The following is a 26,654-nucleotide window of genomic DNA, read 5'->3' on the forward strand; positions in this document are numbered from 1 at the left end:
TGTACAGGGGTGGCTTCTGTGAGAAGCTGCTGGAAGCTTCCCCTGTGTCCGACAGAGCCAATACCAGCCCGCTCTAAGATGGACCTGCCGCCGGCCAAGGCAGCACCTCTGTGATAACGTATTTAAGAAGGAAAAAAAAGTTGCTGGGACAGACAGAAACGTCAGCCAGAGAGAGGAGTGAGAACATGTAAGAGAAACAGCCCTGCAGACACCCAGGTCAGTGAAGAAGGAGGGGGAGGAGATGCTCCAGGCACCGGAGCAGAGATTCCCCTGCAGCCCGTGGCGAAGACCATGGTGAGGCAGGCTGTCCCCCTGCAGCCCAGGGAGGTCCACGGTGGAGCAGATCTCCACCTGCAGCCCGGGGAAGACCCCACGCCGGAGCAGGCGGATGCCCTAAGGAGGCCATGACCCCATGGGAAGCCCACGCTGGAGCAGGCTCCTGGCAGGACCTGCGGATCTCTGGAGAGAGGAGCCCATGGAGCAGCTTTTCTGGCAGGACTTGTGACCCCGTGGGGGACCCATGCTGGAGCAGTGTGCTCCTGAAGGACTGCATGCCGTGGAAGGGACCCATGCTGGAGCAGTTCGTGAAGAACTGCAGCCTGTGGGAAGGACCCACGTTGGAGAAGTTCGTGGAGGACTGTCTCCCGTGGGAGGGACCCCACACTGGAGCAGGGGAAGAGTGTGATGAGTCCTCTCCCTGAGGAGGATGAAGCAGCAGAGAGAATGTGTGATGAACTGACCGTAAACCCCATTCCCCGTCCCCCTGCACTGCTGGTGGGGGGTAGGTAGAGAATCCAGGACTGAAGTTGTGCCTGGGAAGAAGGAAGGGGTGGAGGGAAGGTGTTTTGAGAGTTGGTTTTATTTCTCATTGCCCTACTCTGGTTGATTGGTAATAAACTGAGTTAATTTTCCCCAAGTTGAGTCTGTTTTGCCTGTGACAGTAATTGGTGAGTGATCTCTCCGGTCCTTATCTCGACCCACAAGCCCTTTGTTATATTTTCTCTCACCTGTCCAGCTGAGAAGGGGGAGTGATAGAACGGCTTTGGTGGGCACCTGGCATCCAGCCAGGGTCAACTCACCACAACTGGCTGGCACGTACTAAAAACTCACTTTCTTTCCTCACCATGGATAAAGCCATTCTCACCCAGGACTTGAGAGGCTGCATTAGCTTTCCTTTTCCAGTAAATGCATCAAAGAGGCCAGCAAAACTAAATTTTAACATTGTACCTAAAAGGACAGAGCATGAGTGTATTTTAATTTGAAGCCTTCCCTATTACCTTTCACACAAATAATTTGAGAGTTTAACCATCAAGAAGCTAAATATTGCTGCAACTGGAAGGAAGGAAACAAAAACCTACTGGACAATGCGTAGTCCTGTGTTAAATTGCAGTTGTCTACAGAGTGTTGTGTTAGTTGGCAAAGTAACACCACTGTCTTCCTGTATCTTGATAAGTCATCCAATTCAATAATCACAGGGAACTACAGCTTGAGTCCAACATATAGAACACCAAATAAGATTATTTGAATGCATAGTGTTCTGCCTATAGAAAAATTTACACCTCCTGGGCAAGATCATGTAAACAAGACAAACTATGCATTAGTACCACATGTTATAGCAAATCAGTTTAATCACTAACCTTTGGCCAATTCTCTTCTTAATTTCAAAATAGCATCAATGTCACAGTCAGCAGCAGCATATGCATGAGGTATAGTAGTTTTAGATTCTGTTAATCTCTTAGCAATAACTCTTCGGATGTTGCTAGCTGGGATTTCTGTGAATGTGCCCTGAAAGAAATCATATGCTGCATATTAAAAATCAAGAGAGCAAGCATACTTCCTCTTTGCTGAAACAGGACTCCAGCACGGATCCATTATCATCAGTGATTCCTGCTCACTTCAATATCCCCTAGATATCAAAAAGTGATACATGTCAACTACTGAAATTAATATGATTCAGACCATTGAGTGTTCTAGTCTACTCCACTTAACTTGGATCAACACAATGGGTTTTATAGAATAAAGATAGTTTAACTTAACTTTATGGTATAGAATTAACCCTACTATTCTAGCAGACTGCTTAAAAAAAAAATCCAAATATTCAGGCATTAATTCTCAGCCAAAGTTTATAAGCACTGTTCCATCTGTCATATTGCTCAGGGTATGCCTTGTTCCATTTAAATTATAATAGAATATTTCCTCAGTAAGCTACTGCTTTTTCAGTTTCCTGAGTGGTTCCTTAAGATGGGCTTTACTGCATGTCTTTGTTGTTGTTCTTCTCTCTCCTTCCACATCTATTCAGTAATGTTTCAATGCAGAAGTTTTCCCAACTTCATCACAGAAGCAAGGCAAATTTCAAGGAATCTTTTGAAATAACAGTCACTACAGAAAGCAAGAAAATAAGTGATTCTGTAAAACATTATTTTGTATACCTAATCTATAGCACATGTAACTACATACTGAGTAGTACTCAACACACAAAAAATTGCAGTATGTATGTTCTAGTGCAATCATAGAAAAATTTTTTCTGTAATGGAAAAATATCTAAGTTTGAGCTTTCTGTGCTTTCTTTGGTTCTCTGTACAGTGCACAAAACGCAGCAATTTCTGAATATTATGAATTGTAGCTACATTGTAAACTTCAGCCTGTAAAGATACTTCAAATTTAGTTCTAGAGCCAGAAAGGGTTTTCCCCCCATTTTTCACAAAAGTTTTTCAATTTCTACTAATGTGCATTTCAGCATGAGCATTATTCTTTAAAAAATAATTTCTGGTATTTCTAACATTTCAAATTAACATAGAAACTGTATTTAGGTGCTAGAGTTCGCAAAATTACTCTTTAAAGCAACCACTAAGCCCTTTCCTTTCTTGCTTCTTGACAACCCATCAATGGACATTTACATATACTTATACTGCAGGAAAGCAAACAAATGAAGTATTGTAAAAATAAATCAGGATTCAAGTTTCTCCAACTTTGGAAATACACACTGACATACTGATCCTGCAGGGATTGAAGGAAAGAATGTATTGTTGATTTCCAAACTAGTAGCATCTTCTTGTCTGGGGACTAAAATAAAATTGCTGCCTCTCTGATCTTCCTCTTTCCAAGGCCTGCAATGTAAATTTTTTCATGGCTTCAGTTTGCAAGTTACACAAAGTAGTGTGCAGACCATAATTTCAGGAGCTTAGCAGTTTGAGTTGCACTGCTTTAGAATCACTCAAACATACTAAAAACTGAACATGACTGGGCTTGGCATCTGGGTGGCCTTAGTTTCCTTTGTTTCTCCAGTTCTGGAAATCTCATACAGCTACTTAAGCAGCCATGGCAATATTTAGCTGTAGCAATATTGAGGACAACAGAAGTGTTACCAGTGCAGCAGGTTGTCCTGGTGTGGAAACTGGTGGAACTGCTGGCCTTGGAGAAGCAGAAGTCACAGCTGTTGCTTGCGAAGCAGAAGGCACTGGAGCAGGCTGGGGAGGAGCTGGAGAAACCACAGGTTTCAATTCACTGGGTTTGCCCTTCTGCTTCTCTTGCAGAAGTTTGAGAGCATCCCTGGTGATTAAACACAGTGAAATACTGACAACTAAGAAACTCATTCAAAAATTCCTAAAGTATTACTATACCGTCACTTATTTTAACTAGCCACTTCTGTGCATTTAAATTTCTGCTGTCAAACCAAATATTAAGGTGGTTATTATTAACTGATATGAATTTTGTGTCTCTTTTGTGATATCTTTTTAGTAAATTCTCATTAACTTCTGTGAATAAAAGGGCTTGAATATGCGGTAACGGAAAATATTTGTGTTAGAGAAGCATAACATTCATCATCACTAATTGTGAGTGTACAAGCTAATTCGTGAATTGCACTAACAATTTTTCTAAATAAGATATCAGAATACACTTACTCAGGCTATAGTCTCAAAAGCTGTTTCATATATTTGTAATCATTTTAATTCAATGTAATTAATAAGTGCTTACAGAAAATCAAGTAGTACATTTATCATTCATTTCTCTGTACCTTTATGACATAAATACGCACAAAGAGGTGTAGATAGTATACAAGTCCATACTTCATATGCAATTTAAAAGATAGTGCCACACTAAAGAACCAAAGACAAAGACTGGGTAACATTTAACAGTCCCAGGTGTGGTCGAACCTCATCTACTCTATAAGCATTCTTGCAGAGTCTTTATACTGATATAGCTACCACCACAAAACTTCCCTTTTGTGGGCATAGTATGACAGACATAAGTAAACTCCCATCTTTAAGCTATAATACTACAGCTACCCTAGGTGCATTGTATTTATAAAGCAACATGCTAAAGATTAGCACCTATGAGGCTAAACAGAAAAGACTGTGTTTACACCACCACTGCCAATTGCGAGGGAAATAAGCTATAGTAAAATTTCTGTTTTGCAATTGTAATTGCACCTATGCTAGGGACTTCTTTGAAGAGCTGCATCAGCCATAGATCTCCTCTCTTTATGCTCCAGATCTGATAACGAAAGTCCGTATCATACACCCTAGATAAATCTCTATCACCTCATGAAGACATCACCACAGCATGTACACAAAGGTTTATGTACATCAAGTTTTATTACATAAACTGGCAGAGGAAATTAAAAATAAATGTAAAAATACAACTGCTTACAACCATACCATGGCTTCGAAACATAAGTCATAAATACTAAACAACAAAGCTATCTAATTTCATTAGACTTCTGCTTGAGTGAGAGTCAATAGTTTATGTGTTATTAAACTTCTGTAGAAAGGACAAAATCTCAGAACATTATGCCTTCTCAGTTCTTCCTAACAAGGTAGCACTCCAGAACCAAGAACTGAAAACTGAAAAGCTCTGCATGTTCTGTATAGTGACTTTTACTGATTGCTGACTGGCTTCAATTTATTTTTCACTTCAATACATACTTCAGCAAATGATATTAAAAATAAAACAAATGGCTGAGCTCAGGATGTAAATTTGTCATTATTAAACTTGTTGTTTTCACAACTTAACATGTTAGCTAAAATCTGCTTTAAAAATAAGTGTTTAGTATTTAACATAATCACTATATCGGCAAAAAAATTAGATTTCATTGAATGAAAATCATTCCCTAGCATTACAATTGAACATAAAAAAAAAAAAGTAACTACATGACATAATGCAGCTTTCCTAGTTAACACATTAGAAGCTACTAAAAATTACTTAGGGGTTTTAACTTGGCAGTCATAAGACAGACCATCTGCTCATTACATTCCATAACACATAAAATAAAGCTTTTATAGCTTCTTATATATTTTAAAGCTAAGGAAATGCTTTAAAATTACTTCCATATATTATGCAAATGACAAAAACCAGATGGTCCTACGTATCATAGCCATGTGAAAATGCTTTAGCAATTTTCGTGGCTTTTAGAGTAACTGAAAAAAGTATTGCCAAAACTGAGCTTATTTTTAGATTAAAAGATTCACCCAGGAGCTTTTGAAACTCATGCATGAGTATGAGATATAAAGATATATAAATATACATATAAAAATCATATTTCATATATATTTATATTTTTACATAATATATAAATATTTGTTATATGTACATATAAAAATAATTCCCCCACACCAATTCTACATGATTTAACTGATTAAGAAAAATAGGTACAGCAATGTTATGACTGTCATCAGTGCAAGATTGGAAGCTTGCATATAAGTAGAGTTGGAGGAGCCACGAAAGCAAACCAAATGAAACAGATTTCAGCACAAGTCAGGCAAATAGATATTTTATTAGAACTGGAAGTGTTGGACACATCTTTCCAACTACTCCATAAACCTCTATCAACACCAGATAGTAATGGACAAAGATGAAAGAGAAAGGTAACAAACATGAAAGAGAGCAGTCTGCTCCCCAGAAAAGATACCAGAGCTTGGTAAACATCTATTAAACAAAAACATGCCTGTTATTATTAAAAGTATGCAGACTCTGGCAACCCTGTTACACTTCAGTTCGCCACCACTACAGAAGTGTGTAGTCTTTCCACTTGATGTTAGCCAAAATCCAAAGAATGATGAAAGTAAACTGAGTATTTTGTGCTCAAAATATACTTTGTTTGAAATGGACACACACCTAGAAATCACTAAGGATCCAGTGGTGCAACAGGAGATGCACAGATTGACACTAGCAGTTATTGTTACTAAATTGTCCCAATCCCCTTTCATCTGAACATGCGATTACTCAATTCATAGAAGATTTCCTGGAAGAAGGAAAAAGGTGAGCAGAGAATGTTACACATCAGAAACTTCCAGGTATCAGACTTACTGCACTATCAACATTATAGAAGGAACTAATTCCTCCATAATGGCAGCTGACAAATTACACACAGCGTAGACCCCACTCTAATTCTGCACTTAATACATGCACATGAAATGACTCTCTGGAAAACCAGCACTACATGTGTGCGCTGTGCCTTATTTGCAAGCTGAAAATGCAAATACCTGAGCAGCTCCGAGATCCCAAATCACGCTTAGTGACAGCTGGTAGGAAGGTACAGATGGGAGGAACATGGCCTCAGAAAAACACAGTTATTATTGATAACTAGCCCCCCGCCCTGCCCTTTTATGGTTGCATTTATAAATCCCTAGATCACTATTAAATAAGGTGAGAAAGGACAGAAGCAGTCTGAAACAATCAATAATTTTAACATAGTTCTCCCAAACACAGTGTCTGAGCTGATGCCTAGGAGCATAGTGCAATCTTTGACAGAAGTTATAAGTTACTTTGTACAGACACATCAATTTTCTAGTATATTTCTAAAGAAAGCAGAGGATATTGCTTAAAAATAAAAAAACCTGCCACTCCATAAGCCAAAACCAAGCAGGAAGATGACAAAAGTAATTCAGCCTTGCACAGATACATAAGAGAAATGAAGTGTCAGCTTACTAAAGGAGTAGATGATGACAGAGAAAGCCATTAAGTGAAAGCTCCCATTGCTGTTAAAAGTTTCACAGTTAACTGAATTTAAGGATAGAACGTTGAGGGGAAAGAATCTTGCTTGCTTACATAACTTACTGTCTTTGTTTCCTGTAATCTGGTGAACGTGAGCCTTGTTCAATAAGGAAACTCAAGGTTTAAAAGTGAAAAGCGAATATGCAACACTCAAAGAATCAATTGCTAGTCTACTTGGAAAAGAGACCATGAGTCACTCAGCTATAAAGCATGGCAGGTATCTTAACTTGAATCAAAAGTTAGCAAAAGAAATATTTCCCTGAATATCTGTAGCAACTCTCTACAAAAATCTGCAAACATTTCATTTCAAACTGAACATAAAATTGTAGAGCATGTAGGCATCTGAAAGATTAACACCATTTCAGAAAAATGGTTAAAAAAAACCCCCAGTCAGTCTGCATCTTAAAATGACATTTCAAAGTCAAATCATTTGTATGGAAGAAAGCAGTTTTGAATAAAGATTTTGTTAGATAATTCTCATAGCTACAGAAAATCTTTGCTACATCTCCATGACAACTAGAGAATGTTAATTAGGCAGCTCAAAGTCCTAGAGGGTTTCCACCTGCCATAGCCTAGTAACACATCATAAATTACCATTACACTTACATAATTAAGACAAAAACTATCTCTGATAATTTGCTATTACATAGGATATTACATCTATTCAACTTGTTTTAACTCAACTCAGCCAAAGACCATAAGAAAAAAGAGTTTTGAAAAAACACCAGACTTCCACTGTCTCCTTCTCTGGGTTCAATTCCAAGTTACACTGACCTGGTTGTCTTTGAATGGAACTAAAATTACAGTAGCTAACAAGGTCTGTGTAGGTGAATGATGGCATTTGTCGAAAGGAATAATTTTACTGAGAACAAAAATAAGTATTCCTGCCAAAATCCTCATCTCCAATAACATACACGCTAATGTGAAGATAATGCACCATTTCAAGGCTAAGGGCTCTGAATCTACCACAACACATTTTTATAGACAAGTTCCTCACTCCAAGGCTTGAGTGCCAATCATTACATCAGAATACTCAAAAAGTATAATAAACTACTAGAAGCCTGATCATAACAAACCACAGGCTTGTAAACAAACATTCTTTGCATCAAAGATGGGGAAAAAAACCAAAGATGGGAGAAAAACAGAACTCTGGATTTCTTTCCATTACACTTCACTGCTCTCCCCAGCCTAATAAAAAATAGAACAAATTAAATCCTGACAGACTTCATAACTGAACTTCAGTGAAAGAAGCAAAAGATCTGAACTCCCCAAAGACAAGTTGAGGAAAACAGGCCACTAGTATTTTATTTTAGCTCTGAATACACTTCTGAGAAGCAAAATTCTTGAGATCAACAATGGCAGCTAACAGTGGTGCCTAGGAGTTGATAGCTGAGCTGCAGCAAATGTGACAGCAGTATCATGCACCTCAGATGGTACATAAAAACAAAAAGATTTTTATTTTTTAAATGAAAGGCTTCTTACAATATTTCCTAACCTATTCTCCATATCTTCTCAACAGGTTTTTCAAATTTAACTAAGCCATTCCCACATAGAAAAAACTGGAACGAAAAGCTGGCTTTTTAAATAAATGCACTTTTCAAGTTCATGGAGATTGCTGTGGGTTCAAAGGAAAAAATAAGGGAATATGAGGTTGTAGCTTTACTGAAATATCTACATACTCTTTAGTGAAGATTCCTCGAGGCCCAGAAGGTGTAATATTGCTTGGATCTAGTCCATGTGTCTCCAGAATGTTGCGAGCAGCAGGACTTAAGCGAATCCTAAAGAAATGAGGAGAAAAAGAAACTATTTAAACAATAAGATTAATTTATTTCATTTAATGTATATCAAGAGAAACTATACAATATATGCTCTATTTCAGAAGCAACAGCTGGGGAAGAAAACAGAGTTCTGTACAAAGGCTGTGGTCCTAACATTGAAGTCAGACTGTGTCCCTTCACCAAACTTTAATGCAAGGCTGAATTTAAAAACATGATAATGACCTTAAAGGGATCAAAATGAAGAATGGAAAACTCCTCCCCAAACTCCTCTTACAGCCGCAATGCAGTATACTTGTGGATTGTTCTGAAAAAGGGTCATCAGTGAAGAGCCAAATATGTTTTTTTAAGACCAGCTTGTTATAGCAACATTAAAAAATGAGTTTTAGGAGCTCAGACAAGAGGGTTGCTCAAGTCTATTATTTGTTTGGCTAGCCGTAATTGCATCACTAACGCAGCTTAATTCTAATTATAACATTACCTTTGCCCTATCTTTGATTTTATTTTATAGGATTGATTTAATGAAATGGCTACTTTTTCAGAAACCAAAAGCCATACAGATGTAGTTGCATAATTCAGTATCTGCTTTAGAAGACTAAATATTAAGCCCTCCCACACTCACACATTTTAATCAGCATATACCTAAGATATAGTATAATACTAGTAAACTTGTACCTGCCATCTTGACCTAGATGGGGTACGCTCAATAGTAACATTTCTGCCTGGAAACAGAAACAGTGATCAGCTACAAAGCACAGTACATAGCTACAGAGCATCCAGTGCACCTTAGTATGATTTGCTTTCTGAAATGAGGAAAAAAATCCCAACATGTAGAGAAGGGATTTCAGAATTCTTAGATACAAAAGCAGCAACATTTTCATAAAAGAATAAATACTTGGTTTCAAGTCTTTCCACAAAATCTCCAATTCATTATTTCCTAAAGGAGACTGTATTTACACCATATTGAGCTTTAAGAACTGTTCATAAGCCCCTGCCAAAAAAACCACGTCATAAATGATCACTTGATTCCAAAGATGCTGATACATCTCTAATTAACAGTTGCAGTGAAACAGACATGCTTCTGATGTTCTTTGGTACTAAAATGCAAGACTTAATCCGTTCAAGGATCCTTTCCTTGGATCATCCTCCTACTACAGGTAACATTTGGGAAATGATCTCAATTAGTTGTCTTCCACTTTCATGACAAGAGCCTAAATGATGACGGCAAATGTAAACACAGCAAACCAGATAGAAAAGGTAATAAGTTTTGGGAAAAAAAAAAACAACAAACCAAAACAAGAAACCAACCAAACAAAAAACGCCCCACACCCGAACACCCTGCCCCCCCGCAAAAAACCCCCAAAGCAACCAAAACCAAACAGTCTGCATAGCAAATGCTAACAAAATTAGTCTCCTATTCTTTTCTTTAATAGGCTGTAATTTTACAGCTTTTGTGTTATTACAATACACTCCAAATACGGAGCGATACCTCCAAATAAGGTACATCCTGCAACACAAACCAGTGATTTATAGATTATTATTACCTGACTAACACTTCAGGCTTAATTTACTCCCCCTCTAAGATGTTTGCAATGCTTAAAGTACCTTAATAGACCAAAACAAAACTACCAAAAAGGACATAAACCCACAGTTTTGAGGTTTTCACATTCCACTGTTATAAAGTAAGAAGAAATGTTTTCTATTATCAAAAGTGCAAGAGCTTGGAAGGGTTTTGGAGTGTGCCATTTGTTTATTTTTTTCTCCTAAGAAAGAAATAGAAAACAAGCTATAGGTAAACTGAGCATCTGATGCATAAGCATTAGTGTCCATCATATATAAACACAACTTCTTCCTAACTAAGCTTAGAATCCTTCGTAAAGCAGAACAAAGTCAGAATAAAACCACATCCATAGAAAGCGTTCTAATAAAACCATATTGTTCCAGTTGACTTATTGGGCTTACAAGCAAAGAAATATTTTGAGCAGGCAAGCTTTATTACCTCACACATACCGAAACACTCTCTTAAACTAACAGCTTAATACTAGGTAAAAAGGGACAAAAGATTATTCTTGGTTCAGCTCTACTGATCTAAGAGTTCCATTTCATAACAAACATAGAACCTTACTGCAATTTTCCAGGTTGATGTTCCAGTTTAGGAGGGGCTGAAACTGAAGGACCTGCAGGAGTTGAGGTAAGCGCAGGTGCTGGTGGAGCCAGAGGAGATGGTTCACTACCATCAGCTGGTATTTCAACTTGCTTCCAGTCCTGTCCTTCCTCTACCAGCAGACAGATTAGCACACCCAAACGTACATTTTTGCTTCCTTCTTCCACCTAAATTTAAGGCAATGAGAACAATAAGTTACATATTGTGCTGTCTAGACTAATATGACTAAAAATGGTAGATGTGAAAATTTCAGGCATATTAATGACACTTCATCAAGAAAATATATCCCATTTTATTCCTACTATTAATAAGATGACTCATGACTGAAATTAATTACGGTTGCTATTATAAGGTGAGAAATATTAACTTATGCATCAAAATCCTATACATCTAAAGTTAGCATTCAGAAATCAAAGTAAGCAAGTTACAGACTACTGAGTATCTCCAAGAATAAAGTCACATTAGTTACTGAAAACAAATGTGGATGCCTAATCTTGCAAACAGAGCCTGAAAGTTTTGCTGGACACATTGAGCAGATGTACTTTGAGGTATCTACCCTGTATCCAGCAGTGTTACTTTCTAAAACACAAGCTTGTAAATTCAGAAGCTAAGGAAACTAAGAGAGACCAAAACTCTGCAACAACAGTACCCCATTATTTCTTTTTGAAAAAGATAATGTTCACTTTCCACTAACTTCCACCTCTGAGTTTGTCTGTTTTAATATAACCGGTGCCAAATAACAAGTCTGTCCACCAAGAAAGCGACAGCACTGTTGTGGTACGTAAATCACTGTTTCAAAGACCTTCTGAACAGAAGTCTTACAGAAAGATAAATATAATCTAGTCTAATATAATCTAATTAGATTGCATAAAGCCAATCTATTCTAGAGGTTCCTTTTTAAACAAAGAGATACCTGTATCTCAGTCAAAACATCTCTTCAATACTTTAGCAGATAAAGGCATGGCAGTCGTGTTAACCTAACGACCTAATGAAGGGCTCCTCCTACGTTCTCTGAAATGGTTGCAGAAGTACAATTCTTCAGGTTCTCAAAAGCAGTAACATTTCCAGGGCATCAGGCCAAATGTAAAGATAGACCTTTAGGATCACAGGTAGTCAATTACAACTTAGAATAGAGTTGATTTCCTAACAAAGGAAATGGACATTATACTTCCACCATAAAGCCATGTTGCACATACATTTGCCTCAAATGAAGCTGGTATGTATCTGCAATCCTGACATTTTACCCAAGAAAATGCAAATCACTATCATTTGAAAAGCCCAAAAGACAGACACAAAAAAATATACATAGTATCAGGTTTCACACTCTTCTTACCACCTTAATTGGGTTTTCTAGGCACTTAAAACACTAATAAATAAAACCAAATGCTATGAAGACTGTACTAGGCAGATGCAAATACTAGAACGTTATTGCTCAGATAAGGCGGTTGTCTGCACAGTTAACTCCACTGACAGGATGTATCAGATTTCACAGGATTACCCAGCTCCCTCCCTGGAAGGACCAACACTAGATCCAAGAAGGAACAGCAAAGGTAATTTGTTCTCAGTGTGTTCTGATAAAACATCTCACAAGTACAGTTTTGTCAGTTCACTTCTTTTTCCGCCATGAACACTAGGTAAATTCTAGTGTAATACTTCTTCTTTAAGAGTATTTATTACATGGAAAAAATTATTTAAGACTTAGTTCAGTATTTCTTGTTCTGATCTCTTGATGCATTCTTCTCCATTAATATTCTGAAAAGCTTCATTTGAGAGAAGTAAGTCTGATGAGTCCATCAAGACTTCGTATTTTATTTTTATTGAGTAATCTCAGACTATCAAGTACTTGGGGATGACAGAACGCCAACCAAAAGTCCTGAACTGATTCGTCTAAGGCTTAAAGATCCTATCACAGAAAGGCCCACTGAAAAACAGATTTGTAAAACTATGTATAATTGCAATGTTACTACCACTCATAATAAAATAAAACGGACACTTAAAACCAGTATAAACATAAGCTACCTAACCTAGTCACTGAAACACAAAAACTGGGGAAAACAAAGCTATAAACCGACAAAGTACTAGTTATTCACACTAATAATTTTACAGCTTTATCATACTTAGCACTGAACAAGGTATTTAGAAAAACTATGTTTATCAGCATAGTACTCAGATATTTGATCCATACGAATGATGATGCAATACAGGTATGTCCCCCAAGTTCAAAATACTCCTCATAACTTATTAATATGCAGCAGCTAACATTTTTTTTCCAAAATAAGAACAAACCAAATTTTTTGGCATGTCTTCTCTTTCCTTTACAAAGGCTTGCACATACAACAGAGAACACTTATTTTTGTAAGCAGTCTACCTATTGTAACTGAATAGACCAAGAAGTGCTGTGACATGCTTTGTGGGTGTCAAGTCCTTACCACAGTTCGGTGTCAGAGGGCTTTAATGCTGCTATGATAACACATGTAGAAATCCAAGAGGGATGGTTGAGCCTTCAGAAACATAATACAACACTTCTACTGGTTAGGCTTTGTTTATAACCCTGCAATGTATGAGCATTCAAAGCCATCAATGCTGTCAGCTCTCACTCTTCAGAGCAAGCCAATTGTGTTTTTTCTCATGTTCACCGCTCCAAGACAGTTAAGTGAGAACCCCAGCATTCCTTCTTTTCCAATACAAGTTTCCAGTCCAGATGCAGAGCTGATAATTTAAAAAAGTGTACACATGTATTTTTTAAAAAAAACCATGTTTTTAAACACATAGCCTTTGCAGCTTGGAACTAGAATAGACAAAGAAAAATTGTTATTATTTTGCTTAACTTTTCATCTCCTGGATTTTTGAGTCACTTCTACATTTCCATAATTCACAATACCAGAAAACCTCTCTGCATAAATCTCAGTGAACAGCAGAATCTCAGCTGTAGAAAGAGGTGAAATAAGTAGCTTCACTGTATTTCTGTTACTGTGTGTACGCACAGCCAAGAAGCGTCAAAAAGATCTTAACTTTGCTGACAAACCAACAAAGCACAGGTGAACCATGACAGGGAGAAAAAATTGGAGGAGATTAAGTGCACAGAGGAATAAAGTTCCCTTGGAGCTGTTGCCACTGCAGCACAGGGCTTTAGTCACTAACACACATATACCAAAGCAGATGTTTATCTCCTACACTGGCAAGAAAGGTGGATGGAACTTATGCTGGCTCTCTCTGCAGTGGGAAGTTTTATACCAAGTAGTTTCAGTTCATCCAATTCTCATTTAGGTCATGAATGAGAAAATGGTAATGGATATTAAATCCAATTCTTCAACAATAATTCATCTTCTGGTTTTGGTCCAAACTGAACTAATAAGTATTTTAGGCAAAAAAAAGGCAGTGTTAATTTAAAAAGCAACTCTACTAAAAGAACAATCACCATTCTGAAATTACCCTTCTAATACTTTCATTCAGTCATTTAATATTTTACTGCATTTTACACTGAATCAGATGTGATCATTAAAAGACTTATTCAGACAGAAAAGGAATATATGCATATCTATTTTACTGTTACGCTGCTCTTTCTTAAACTATACATGTTTACTTTATACAGTCAAAAAAACCCAAGGGTTACAGAAGTTGAGTTCATTTAATCTAATGAACCTTCTATCTTTAAAGGTAAAAAACCAAAGTGTTAGGCAGATAATGTGTTTATTTGAGTCAGTTTTCTGTACTGAACTCAGTCAAGATGGTGCAGAACTGTAGCTGGCATCAAAGAACATAAAATTGTTGCCTCATTTCTTTTAGGAAGCGAGTAATCTTCATCCAGATGCTGATAACTCAGATGCACCAAACATTCCTAATTTCCCATCAACGTCACATCTGAAACTTTTGAGTGGTCTTTGGAAGGACAGTCTTTTCAATAAGAAATCATCTGCCCATCCACAAACTTGAGACAGCTTAATGTTATAAACCTTACACAAACATCTACTGAACACCCAATTTAGGGCAGAAATATCCACAGGATACTGCAGAAAGAGTACTAAGGATCATACTTGAGCTAGGAAAAAAACAATCAGAAAATTTCTGATCTTATTGCTCCCCTATTATTTCAGTTTCCAAAACATCAGGTTTTTTCTGTACTTTTTAGGAGACTGGAATAAAAGCCTATTTGTGTATCTATTCTGTACTCTAATACTTAAGTCCACCATCTCTAGATTCCAAAAAGGGGGATTAAAATAATCCATTTAAAATTGGGTTTGCATAATAATCTGTTCATGTTACTCCAATTAAGCTTCCCTTAATCTGAAAGACATTATAGTTATTTTCTACCTCCTGGCATCTCCTCAGACTCAGCTGTTGGCATATGATTTGTTATTGGATGATGTGGATATCCTGGCTAAGGCCAACTGTCACTGCTCCATGATACTGATATCATGTAGCTGCTGGAGAGTCTGGTTTGATCCATCAAAAAAATGGGCCGCAACAGCAATACACACAAATTTTGAAATCTGGAATGCGTTCAGAATACAAGACAGGAAACAGGAAAAACACAGCTTCTGAAATACTAATGCTACTTGTAGTCATCATGCATTACTATTAAAGAAACTTGAAAAATCAATATTGGAGTCTGCTATTCTTTTCTCAATGTCTCTCTGGGAATCATTCTTTAATACTTTTGACAGAAAAAAATCCCCATATCTCCTCTTCACATAATCTAACAAAGCAGTATTTGTAAATGCAGAATAGGATTTCATATTAAAAAAAAACAATAATGAAGAGGTTGCACAAGTTTTTGTCAAGGCTATTAGATGCCAAATAATTTTCAGAAACATTCAAAATTGAAGAAGAGAGAATTAAAAATAGTGAAAGCATTACTCATCCAGCAATTACTAAAATAACTATATGGAGACTAAAAACACATTTAAAAACATGTCTAGTGTGAGATTTTGTCCTGGGACAGCAGAATAGATTCTCTGAAACTTATTAGATGTGTTGCTCCACAGTTGAACACAAAAACTCAGAAGTTTCAAGGCACTATAAAAAATCTGAACATCTGGGAAAAACTACTATTTATCAATGTAAGTTATCCTGTAGAAATTAAACACTAATGACAATTTCTTGTATGCCCTGACAGACTTCACTTGCAGCTGAGTTCCATCTTACATCATGTCTCCGCCCCAGTCAGCCCCCCACCTATTCTGATGCTTTCATTTTTGCAAAGGACATTTCCTTTGCTTCTGCAAAAACGGAAGATACTAAACAGGCCATCACTTCTTAAATGCTGCCACACAGGAAACCACTCTCCCTTTTTTTGCAAAGGATAACTATGCAAATACGGGCTGTTGTAAGAAAATGCAACCGTAGCAGATATAGGCAACCTAATATACCAACCCAAATAACTTTTGTAATAGGAGCAGAAACATGTGTCTCACCATGCATAGGGTAGAATTTTCTCTTGCACACTGATGGCCCCAGGAATTAGTTTGTACCTATGCCCATTCTGTTGTTTCCTAAGTAGCCAGACTGCAGCTAATACCAGTAATGCCTATACATAATTATGCAATCCACACCTCTTGCTTAGATCATTCCCTAGATGAGATTTCCCTGACCAAATTACATAATATTTTCTATAAAAGTGTCGTGGTTTAACCCCAGCCAGCAACTAAGCACCACGCAGCCGCTCACTCACTCCCCCCCATCCAGTGGGATGGGGGAGAAAATCAGGAAAAGAAGTAAAACTCCTGGGTTGAGATAAGAACGGTTTAATAGAACAGAAAAGAAGAAACTAATAATGATAATGATAACACTAATAAAATGACAACAGTAGTAATAAAAGGATTGGAATGTACAAATGATGCGCAGGGCAATTGCTCACCACCCGCCGACCGAAACCCAGCCAGTCCCCCAGCGGCGAATCCCTGCCCCCCACTCCCCAGTTCCTAAACTAGATGGGACGTCCCATGGTATGGAATACACCGTTGGCCAGTTTGGGTCAGGTGCCCTGGCTGGGCATGAGAAGCTGAAAAATCCTTGACTCTAGTCTAAACACTACTGAGCAACAACTGAAAACATCAGTGTTATCAACATTCTTCACATACTGAACTCAAAACATAGCGCTGTACCAGCTACTAGGAAGACAGTTAACTACATCCCAGCTGAAACCAGGACAAAAAGTTTGCCTTCAACAGCAATTTCTTTGAGAACACAATCTTAGTTCTTAACGATTGTAGGACTGTTAGTAGAATAACACTGTTTTAGTTAAGCAGAAAAGGCTCCAAGTTTACACAGGATTACTAGCTAAACATGAGTCAATATAGACACTGCTGCAAGAAAAGGAAGGGTGAGAGAGGCATAGCATATTTCATTTGGGAAGTGTTCCCTTAAATACTTGAGAAGTATTTTACTGTATAAAGTCCTGATGAGGTTTTAGATAGAATATTTAATCCAGTTTAGAGCACCACACTTCCAAGACAAGTTGTTAAAGACTATAACAGAAGGATTATAACAGAACAAAAGAGAGTTTTGAAAACAATCCTTTTAAAGTTGAAGGACTCAAGCGTTTTCAAACTTGCAGAAGAGAATATCTTGGAGAGATATGTTAAGAGTCTTCTAGCACATAAATGATTGTGATAAATGGAATAGTTATCAGCTGCAATTTGTGGCCACTGCATCAAAATAAGAAAGTTTACTTTTGTACAATGATTTACTTTTGATGACTGAGAAAATATATTTTCTAAATGCAAATACAGAATGGTGTCATAGCATGTAAAGAGTCTGTCAGCAAATGGTTTAGGTAAATCTGAGCTGCTGTCAGTACAGGATGCTGCAGGAAATCAATGACTTGTCCTTCTCTAACCTACTTATCTATAGCTCCTTGACTCCACCTTACACTGCTGAATTTCACCCCTTTTTATCCATTCTGATCACACTCTGATCTTCTGTATTCTCTTCCAGGTTTTTGCAGTTAACTAATTAAGTCAATATCCACCCTTTTTAGAACTACAAATGTAACTAAGTGCTAAGACCAAAAACTGCAATATCTTCCGGGGAAATTTTAGTAGCAACACTTGTGGTCACACCAAAACTTAGTAACTACAACCTTCAGAAACAGCATAAGATTTCCGTGGAAAGCCAGCTACCCCAATTTTTAATTCTTTTTCCCGCTTTCTACATAAACTTGATTGTGAAACATCTGTATTAAACACAGTGAAACAATGGAACATAGCAAACATCAAGGAAACGGACATTTAAATGTCATGCCTATTTCATTTTTCAGACGATAGCATCTCTTAGTAAATGCTTTTCAAATTGACTGAATGCCATTAAGCTTTAAATAGTCTTATTATTAACAAGTGCATGTATGTAAAGCAACATTTGGCAGGGCAGCATCTGATACACTTTGTTTAGTGTGGAACTACAAAAACAGTCGCATCTTTATTAGATAAAGTCCTGTAGTTGTTAAGTATTTATGCCTAGAAGCGTGACTGAAATAGTGGTATCATCTCCACAAAGGAATTTAGAGTACTGAGTAGAGTTCAAAAAGTTTCAGACTTCTTATAGTTATTTATTGATCAAAAGATATGATAACATGGAGCTAAAATGGATAAACAACTTTTTTTCCAGAAGAAGTATGGATTAGTTGAAATCTTAATTTAAGCTTCAAGAAATCATTCTTTTGTGCTTATACAACTTTGCATATTAAAATTAAAAATACTTTTAACTTCATTTCACCCTAAACACAGTGGAATTCTTAGTATTTCTTACTGCATCTCAGACACATTGCAGTCTACAAAATACTTCTAATTTGATATTTGACCCCTGTATGTTAGGAAGGGGAAAGAATCTATAGCTTAAAAGGAATCTCACATTTATTTTTGATATAATATCTTCCAGTTATCAACAGGTTCTGAAAACACAGACAAAATTGATAAAGAGATTATGAGCTAATAACCCTTTAAACAGACGATGCAAAACAGAAATAACCATTTGAAGAGTATTACCCTTCATATTATCTCTTTAAAAAGGTAAAAATTTTTCTACCATAGAACATAAAGGATTTCAGTGAAGAGAAGTCAGTGAAGAAGTGTCTCCCTAGTTCATGTTAATGAGCATTCAGTTAATGAAAACCTATACAGTAAATTCAATTTTATTCATAGCTCCATAAAACTTATTTTTGTCAATTAAAGTTTCTAATTAAAGCCTGGATCTCTCAGTTGGGTCTTACTGTTCATGCAAGAGGGGTTTCTTTTTGTGCTCTGTTTTGGTTTTGGGGGGTGAGGGGGTGGGGTGTTAGTGTTTGGTTTTTTTCCCTCCCCTTTTTCCTATCACAAAAAGGATTTTGTTCAATACAGCTTTTCACTGGGGTCTTGGATCTCCTAGTGGAGAATTCTGTCACTGCAGCGTCTTCACTCTAAAACCACCACTGTTCAGCCAAGAATCTTCCCTTTCAAGTTCATTCCACTCATCTTGCTACATTTTACTTCTCAATCTCTACAGCTTTTCCACTCTCTCCTCTCCAAACATACCGATTTGAACTAAACATTTTGACAAAGGGTTTCATAATCTATTATACATATGGCAAAACAATTTCTCATAATTTTTAATTGATTTTGTTCAAGTTTTTCCAATTCACCCTGTTATTTAATTACTGTGGAGGGGGGGAAGAAACAGCTGCAATACTCCATCAGCATGGAAATGAGACCATTCTGAAAATTTCAAAAAGTGAGGAGTTTGGGAGAGAAATGCATAAGAAATGAAGAAACAAAATTTTAGTCCTCCCAAGCAAACCACAAGGATGGAGTCTTGTGAGAGTAAGGAATACAGACTATAATTTACATATGTTCTTTTCTTTCAAATGAGGCATAGACTAGCCTATAAGCATCACGAAAATTTGGAAAATGTGGTTTGCACCAAAAAGTGTATTACAGCTTTATTAATGATTTCCACGCACAAGAACAGCAAAAGACTGTTATTGTACTGCTGGAAAGTAAAATATTCTATCAGCACAATTTCTGTATATGTATCATTTAGTCTTTGATAACATGCTTGCTTGTATTTCTTCCATTTTCTATGAAGCTATATAAGATTGTATAAAGAGATGGAGTTTTTTCTGTAGGACATTCCTGCTTCATCATTTTTTGCGGCCTTTCATTTACGGTTGGGGGGTGTGTGTGTGTGATGTAAAAGATACATAAGGAATAATGCAAAAGGGAAGTATCACAAAGACAACTGAATCTTGTCCTGGAGAACTGAAATTTAGTCCCTTCTGTTACCAAGTTCCCACACAAGACAGGGGCAAGTCATTTAAAACCAGACTTTTCATGTGAACATTATTGGCACATTCTTTGTATCTTGAATGCAGGAGTTGAAACTCTGATGTACAAGCTGAAATATAAAAATTGCAGTTGAAGCTACAACAGTATTTAAATACAGAGCCCAACTACAACAAAAGCCTTCTATGTTCACTGTAAGGTGGTAAAAGAGTGGCACCACACAGCTGCATAGTCATGCATCCCCTCTGCACCAAATCATGCTGGGCTGCGCCTAAGGAAAGGTGAATATCCATGGCTGCTGCATGGTGTTCATTTCACACCAGGTTCAACAGCACTTTGTAGATGCAATTGCTTAGCCAAGCAACTGAGTGGTATGCAAGGGTAAGGAGCCAGAGAAAGGCAAACACTAAAATGCTGGAAACCTAAGTTATTAAGCAATGCTTCAGGACACAAAGGATCCTTTGACAGAAAGAATACAAGATAAATTAATAGTCCTGAAACAACCAAACCTGACATACTGCTTATGAAGACAGGCAAAGCGTCTATCAAACACTCTTAGAATCAAGACAAAATAACAGTGCTAATATTAATTTTAACATGTCTACCACCAAAAAAAGCTAAGAAGCTGCACAGTGATTCAAGTAGATTTCTTCAGTATCCTGTCATTTGAACATTACAAAGTGTTTCATAACTTTTCTTGGAGACACTAGATCATAGGTAGGATGTTTTAGTGTGGTAAGAAGCTCTTTATATATCAGTATAGGCATTAAAACTAAGAAATATTATGCTGCAGAACCCTGTTTCCCCATTTAGCTGCCTACATGACTGCCCAACTAGATTTTCTACAATTGTAGTTGAGCAAGTTGTTTTCTCTTATCCAAACCACAAACTCATTGCAAAATCATATTTAAGATTATCCATGTTTATCTACCCACTTTCTGAAAGGGAAAAAGAAGAGGTATCAGTCTTCTGTTGGAAGTGCTAGAGGCTAGCTGACAGTTTAAGCCTTCACAGGATCAGTAAAGGGAACTCTGCAGCTTTGGATATCGTTTGGGGAAAACTTTTTCTAAAGTGGTGAATATTGAAAGGGAGGGAAAATCCTTCCCCTGCCTTTATACACAATAACAACTTTCATTCCCCTCCCTAAAGATAAGAAACTCTAAAATACATTTCCCATTATACATATTTAATAGACAAGAAAAATAGAGTCTCACTTAATTTTTAAGCATCAAATATGAGGTTTCAGAAAATGTAATATTTACTTTTACACAGAAGCAGCAACAGAAGGCCTCAGAATTACAGCCTCACCCTTCTAAATTCTGAAGAGAATTAACATCAGATCATTTTGAAATAAGAAACATTTTTCAAAAATGTTAGAAAAGAGGAGGAGAAAGAAAAAGATACAGATTTTTACTTGTCTTTCTAGAATACAGTATGTAAAGAATAGCACAGGACTTGGAAGCAGACCTTAAGCAATGCAGGGTTAGAACTAAGTCCTTCATCCTGATCTCTCTAGTCCAGTTGTTCATGCTTCCATCTTGGTACATAACAGGATTTAAAGCCAAACATAAACAAGGAACCCAAAGAAACTAAGCATTATCTCTGTTATATATGCACATTCACACAAATACCCCAAAATGAGGTTCAGAGAACTTCACATTCATCCCAGTTCTCATTCTTTATATTAAGCCTAATCAATCTAATTTTAAGAATACAAGAAATTAATAGTTCTAAGAATTGTCCTCTGGGTGAGCCCATCTTATATAATGTTCCATCTTCAATGGCCAGCACAAGATAATCTAGCACATAGATCACACATCCTGGGTAAAGTACCATCCAAAATTCCATATTCCAACTAACTGAATGTACCTTGTTTTTTTATAACTCAGAGTAAGAGATGTCATAAACTGCAATATTTTGTGGACATAATTCATAAGGTACAAAACATACAAACCAACATAATTCAATCAGGTTAACTGAAAATCCATATGAAAACATGTACAGAATCATGTATCAGTAGTCTGGTACATTTATGAAATAGAGCAATTATTTCTCAGTAGGAATGAAGTAAGTACATTATTCTGAAAGCTGAGCAGAAGGAAATTTAGCTATCTAACTAGTTTCTGAGGCAATGTGCTAAACAACTGTCTGAAGTTATATCATCTTACTCAGAAAGGCAGAATTCCTACCAGTATCTTAGCCAATATGCCATCATCACTTGATTCCATGGTAATCACCGCTTTGTCTGTTTCAATTTCACACAATGGATCTCCAGCATTCACTGTTTCACCTGCAAAATATAACAGAACTTAAGAATACTTATCCTAAATTTCCTTTCAGATATATTTAACCATGGAAGATAGATATTTATCCACGTAATACCACCATTTTACATTCTTTAATATATTCCATAGCTAGTTGAACACCCATCATTGTTTATCATATCGTATCTTTAATTTCCAAATAAAACCACTGAGATTCAGAGACACAAATTGCTGCAGCAGAACATTAACATATTCCAAATACTGATGTTTACAGCAAGTTTTCCAAGAGGAAGTACACACAATGAAATTTATTTCCAGAACACCATCACTCAGTAACACTGCCATGAATAAAATCCTGAGCCTTCCATATTAATTGATAGCTCTAAGTCAAAGCAAGCTATTTAAAACTATAGTTTTTCAAGACAATGGTCACAGGCAACATCTTTTAAGTATCACAGTTCTCTAGTTTATATCGATACTATTAAATATATTCAAATAAAAACATCAGGAACTTCAATCTGTTTGGAAAGCATGTCTGCAAGCCTGTTTCCTTAATCTCCTATATAGGTCACAGAATCACAGAACAATTTGGCTTGGAAGGGACCTTAAAGATCACCTCGTTCCAACCCCCCTGCCATGGGCAGGGACACCTTCCACTAGACCAGGTTGCTCCAAGCCCCATCCAACCTGGCCTTGAACACTGCCAGGGATGGGGCAGCCACAACCTCTCTGGACAACCTCTTCCAGTGCCTCACCACCCTCATAGTGAAGAACATCTTCCTTACATATCATCTCAATCTACCCTCTTTCAGTTTAAAACCATTACCCCTTGTTTTATCACTACATGTCCTTGTAAAAAGTCCCTCTTTGGCTTTCTTGTAGGCCCCTTCTAGGTACTGGAAGGCTGCTATATGGTGTCCCTGGAGCCTTCTCCTCTCTAGGCTAAGTAAGCCCAACTCTCTCAGCCTGTCCTCACAGGAGAGGTGCTCCAGCCCCCTGATCATCTTCGTGGCCCTCCTCTGGACTCACTCCAACAGGTCCATGTCCTCCCTGTGTTGGAGGCTACCAAGCTGAACGCAGTACTGCAGGTGGGGTCTAATGAGAGCAGACCTGCTGGTCATGCTTCTTTTGATGCAGGCCAGGATACGGTTGGCTTTCAGGGCTGCAAATGTACATTGCCGGGTCATGTTGAGCTTCTTGTCAATAGTTAAAAAAGGTCTTTTAGAGGCATGCTTACTTCGTGAAATAAAAATATGTAGCAAAAGCAATTTCTAACACTTGTGCATTACACAAATCTATGATTAATTTTGAGGTATACTCTTCCTCTGCTTTTGAAGAATATCTGTATCCACTAGCGAATGATAAAGATATTATGGATTTGGATTCTTTCAACAGATCAATACTGACTAGACGGCCAACATTAAAATTGAAATTACATTGAAAACTTTGAGGTAGTTGAATGTACCTTTTCCTTACAGAGCACTGAAAAATAGCGACAAGACATACAAGTCTAACACATGACTACAATTTTTATATGAAGTAAAATCATAGTATTTCCCCAGTGCCAGAAATGCTGCAACAGTATTATCTGTCTAAGCATTTAATTTAATTCCTGATATCACTCACTGTTGTACTTAAGCATCAGAATAAACCTAGTGCAGGTTACCACCTGTATTTAGGTAAGAGATAAACACTTTTTTTTTTTTTTTAAATAATTATTTCCTTTTTCAAGATTACCTGAATTAGAAGGGGGAAATGAAGTGTTGTATGATCCTTGTGATCTCTGCAGTGGTAAACAATGGAAACAGTCAAAGCTCAGTCACTTACATAATTTTGTAAAAGTGTTCCCATTACGGAACTTGGCAGGGCAGTACACAGAGTAGTACTAATTGCCACACTGCACTTTGCAATAACTACAGCATAAACAGTTTATAACGGGAAGTCAAAACTGCAGGCTCTATACCAGTGTTTTAATTCCATTTCATCATTAAAGTAGCCCATATATCAGGTCATTAGATAAGTACTTCATAGATGTTAAGAAATCAAATCGTTGGGCAAATTTTGTAACCTACAGAGCTAAGATAGGCAATCAGAAAGGAGCTTAACTCTGTACCTTAATTATTCTCTTCTCCCAACCTGCAATCAGACTGTAAGTGTTCTGCACCATTAAAAAGAAATCTCTGTGCTAAGCAACCTGCAACAGTAACTCCAACAGTGCAAGGCAGCCAAAGCATGTACCTTCATTCAAGTGTTTGTCACACATGACACATCTCTTAAATTGGGTATGTGAGACTGTTCACAGGAAGCTAAGGATTATCTTGCAGAGGGAAGGCAAGAGGAAGTCTTCAGACAACTGGGCAAACTGGTTTTCCACTACTTTTTTTGTTTTCCTTTCACTGCTGCAGCCAAGAAGTGGTCATAAATTTGGAAGGCAATTGATTAAATGTAATTTTAAGAATACTTCACAGCAGCATTCAAAAATCTCATGTGTGTTTCAGTACCCAAGCACAACAGAGAGGATCATAGTTATTTTCATTAGAGATTGCAAAATTTGTGATAGCTCCTTATCAATGCTCCTTATTGATGTCATTACAAATAAGCTTTCCCAATAGATAGGATTGGAAAGAACACTTCTGCAGAGCATCTCTGCTGTTACACTTTATAATGAGAGAACAGTATTTGCAACAGAAGTTGTCTGAATGACAGCTCTCTGAGATTATATATAATGCTCTTGAAAAATCTTGGGTAGGGTTTGTTTGGGGTTTTTTTAATGATTAAGTTCTTATAGCTAGGCTGAATGATTAGGATCTCTACTGAAGCTGTGTTTCTCTCTAGATCACATCCAATTGGCATTCAATAGCCTACGTGCTCTGTTCAATTACTGACAGACAAGTATCCAAATCACAAGATACAAACTGCATTCCTTGATGTACTCTTTGCAATCAAATCAAAGTTGACTGAGCATAGAGACCGAAGTCCCTGGAGGTGATATCTCAGAAGGCGGCAGAGTTACACTGCATGAGGAAACTGCAGGCACTGTTGCCTGTTCTGTTTCCTGCCCACAGTAACAAGAGGCTTTTGGTCTCCTGGGCTGTCAAGCTGTCCTCTTTCATCAACTTTAAATTCATACATAATAAATACAAATTTTTAGAAACACAGTTTTATTTTTATGAGAACGACTTTATTACCCACAGGAATCAATATGAAACTGCATTAACAATGAGAAGGAAATAGTAAAGCTGTCAATTAAATTCAGCATTTTTCCTTCTATAGTACTGAAATCATCTGTCCACCTTCTGAAACTGTAAAATGAAAACATTTGATATTTACACAAAGAGCAGAAAAATTATCAAAACAGTATTCCACTGACCCCTGCTGGTTATACAGTGGAAAGAACATTTCATATGCAATCATCAGCTTTCTTCTGTCAATTGCTTTAAAATATTTATTTTCTTGCATAGAGATTATCAAAAACATTTATATTCAGTAGTGCCACTACATTTAGATGGCCAACTCACTGGACGATTATGTGGTTATGAGCATCCCTTGCAGACAGGAGTATAAACATTAAATCACTTTGCTTTTTTCTTCAAAATTTATCTTCACTTTTTTTAATGTTGTCATTACGTTTATCTTCCAGACTGTCAGAGGAAAAAATAACTATAGGAACTTATTATGGTCACAGATGTGCCAAATAAGACAATATACTACATTCAGTTTTGGTCTTGTTTCTAAATAGAACATAGAGCAATAACAATCCTAAAATAGTTTTCTCTCAAAGTCCAACCATCAATTAAGATTTTATTTTAATTTCATTAAAATAGCTGTGGAACTTTCTTTTCCTTTTGTGTTGGGGTGGAAGTGTAGTGGAAAGACTGAGAAAAACCATTGTACAGCTTTTGCGTCCTAAGACCTTTTTACGATGAAAACAGGTTAATTTGCGTTGTGGAGCAAACTGGAATCTACTTCAACTCCTACCGTGCTCTTTTCTTTGCTTTCTCTTGCAATTCTGAATGCTATATTTATTAAAAATCAACAGTAGTCTGTTTTTCAATGTCTTACAGTTATTGACAGCTAATGAACAGAAAAAGGACTTAGGATTGTTCCTCTCTCTCTGCATAATCTTGGACTTGATACTTGAAAAACTGAAGCTTCAAGTTTCAAGAACATTGCTGCAATTACTTTTTACAGACATAGACTGCCA

At 37.0% G+C, this 26,654-nt stretch overlaps 1 protein-coding gene across 1 annotated transcript in view; it reads right to left on the minus strand.

Moving 5' to 3' along the window:
• The window catches only part of PDHX (pyruvate dehydrogenase complex, component X), a 60,852-nt gene that overhangs the window by 19,945 nt on the left and 14,253 nt on the right, over positions 1-26,654 (minus strand). Inside the window, exons 3-7 of the mRNA XM_010586020.1 lie at positions 22,376-22,476; positions 10,894-11,099; positions 8,673-8,771; positions 3,366-3,549; positions 1,638-1,785 (exon numbers count right to left, since the gene is read on the minus strand). Of these exons, the coding sequence (XP_010584322.1) occupies positions 1,638-1,785; positions 3,366-3,549; positions 8,673-8,771; positions 10,894-11,099; positions 22,376-22,476 (738 nt within the window). The remainder of the gene's footprint in view (positions 1-1,637; positions 1,786-3,365; positions 3,550-8,672; positions 8,772-10,893; positions 11,100-22,375; positions 22,477-26,654) is intronic.

This window comes from Haliaeetus leucocephalus, unplaced genomic scaffold (assembly GCF_000737465.1).
Source record: "Haliaeetus leucocephalus isolate CR32 unplaced genomic scaffold, Haliaeetus_leucocephalus-4.0 Scaffold138, whole genome shotgun sequence".
Taxonomy (NCBI): Eukaryota; Metazoa; Chordata; class Aves; order Accipitriformes; family Accipitridae; genus Haliaeetus; species Haliaeetus leucocephalus.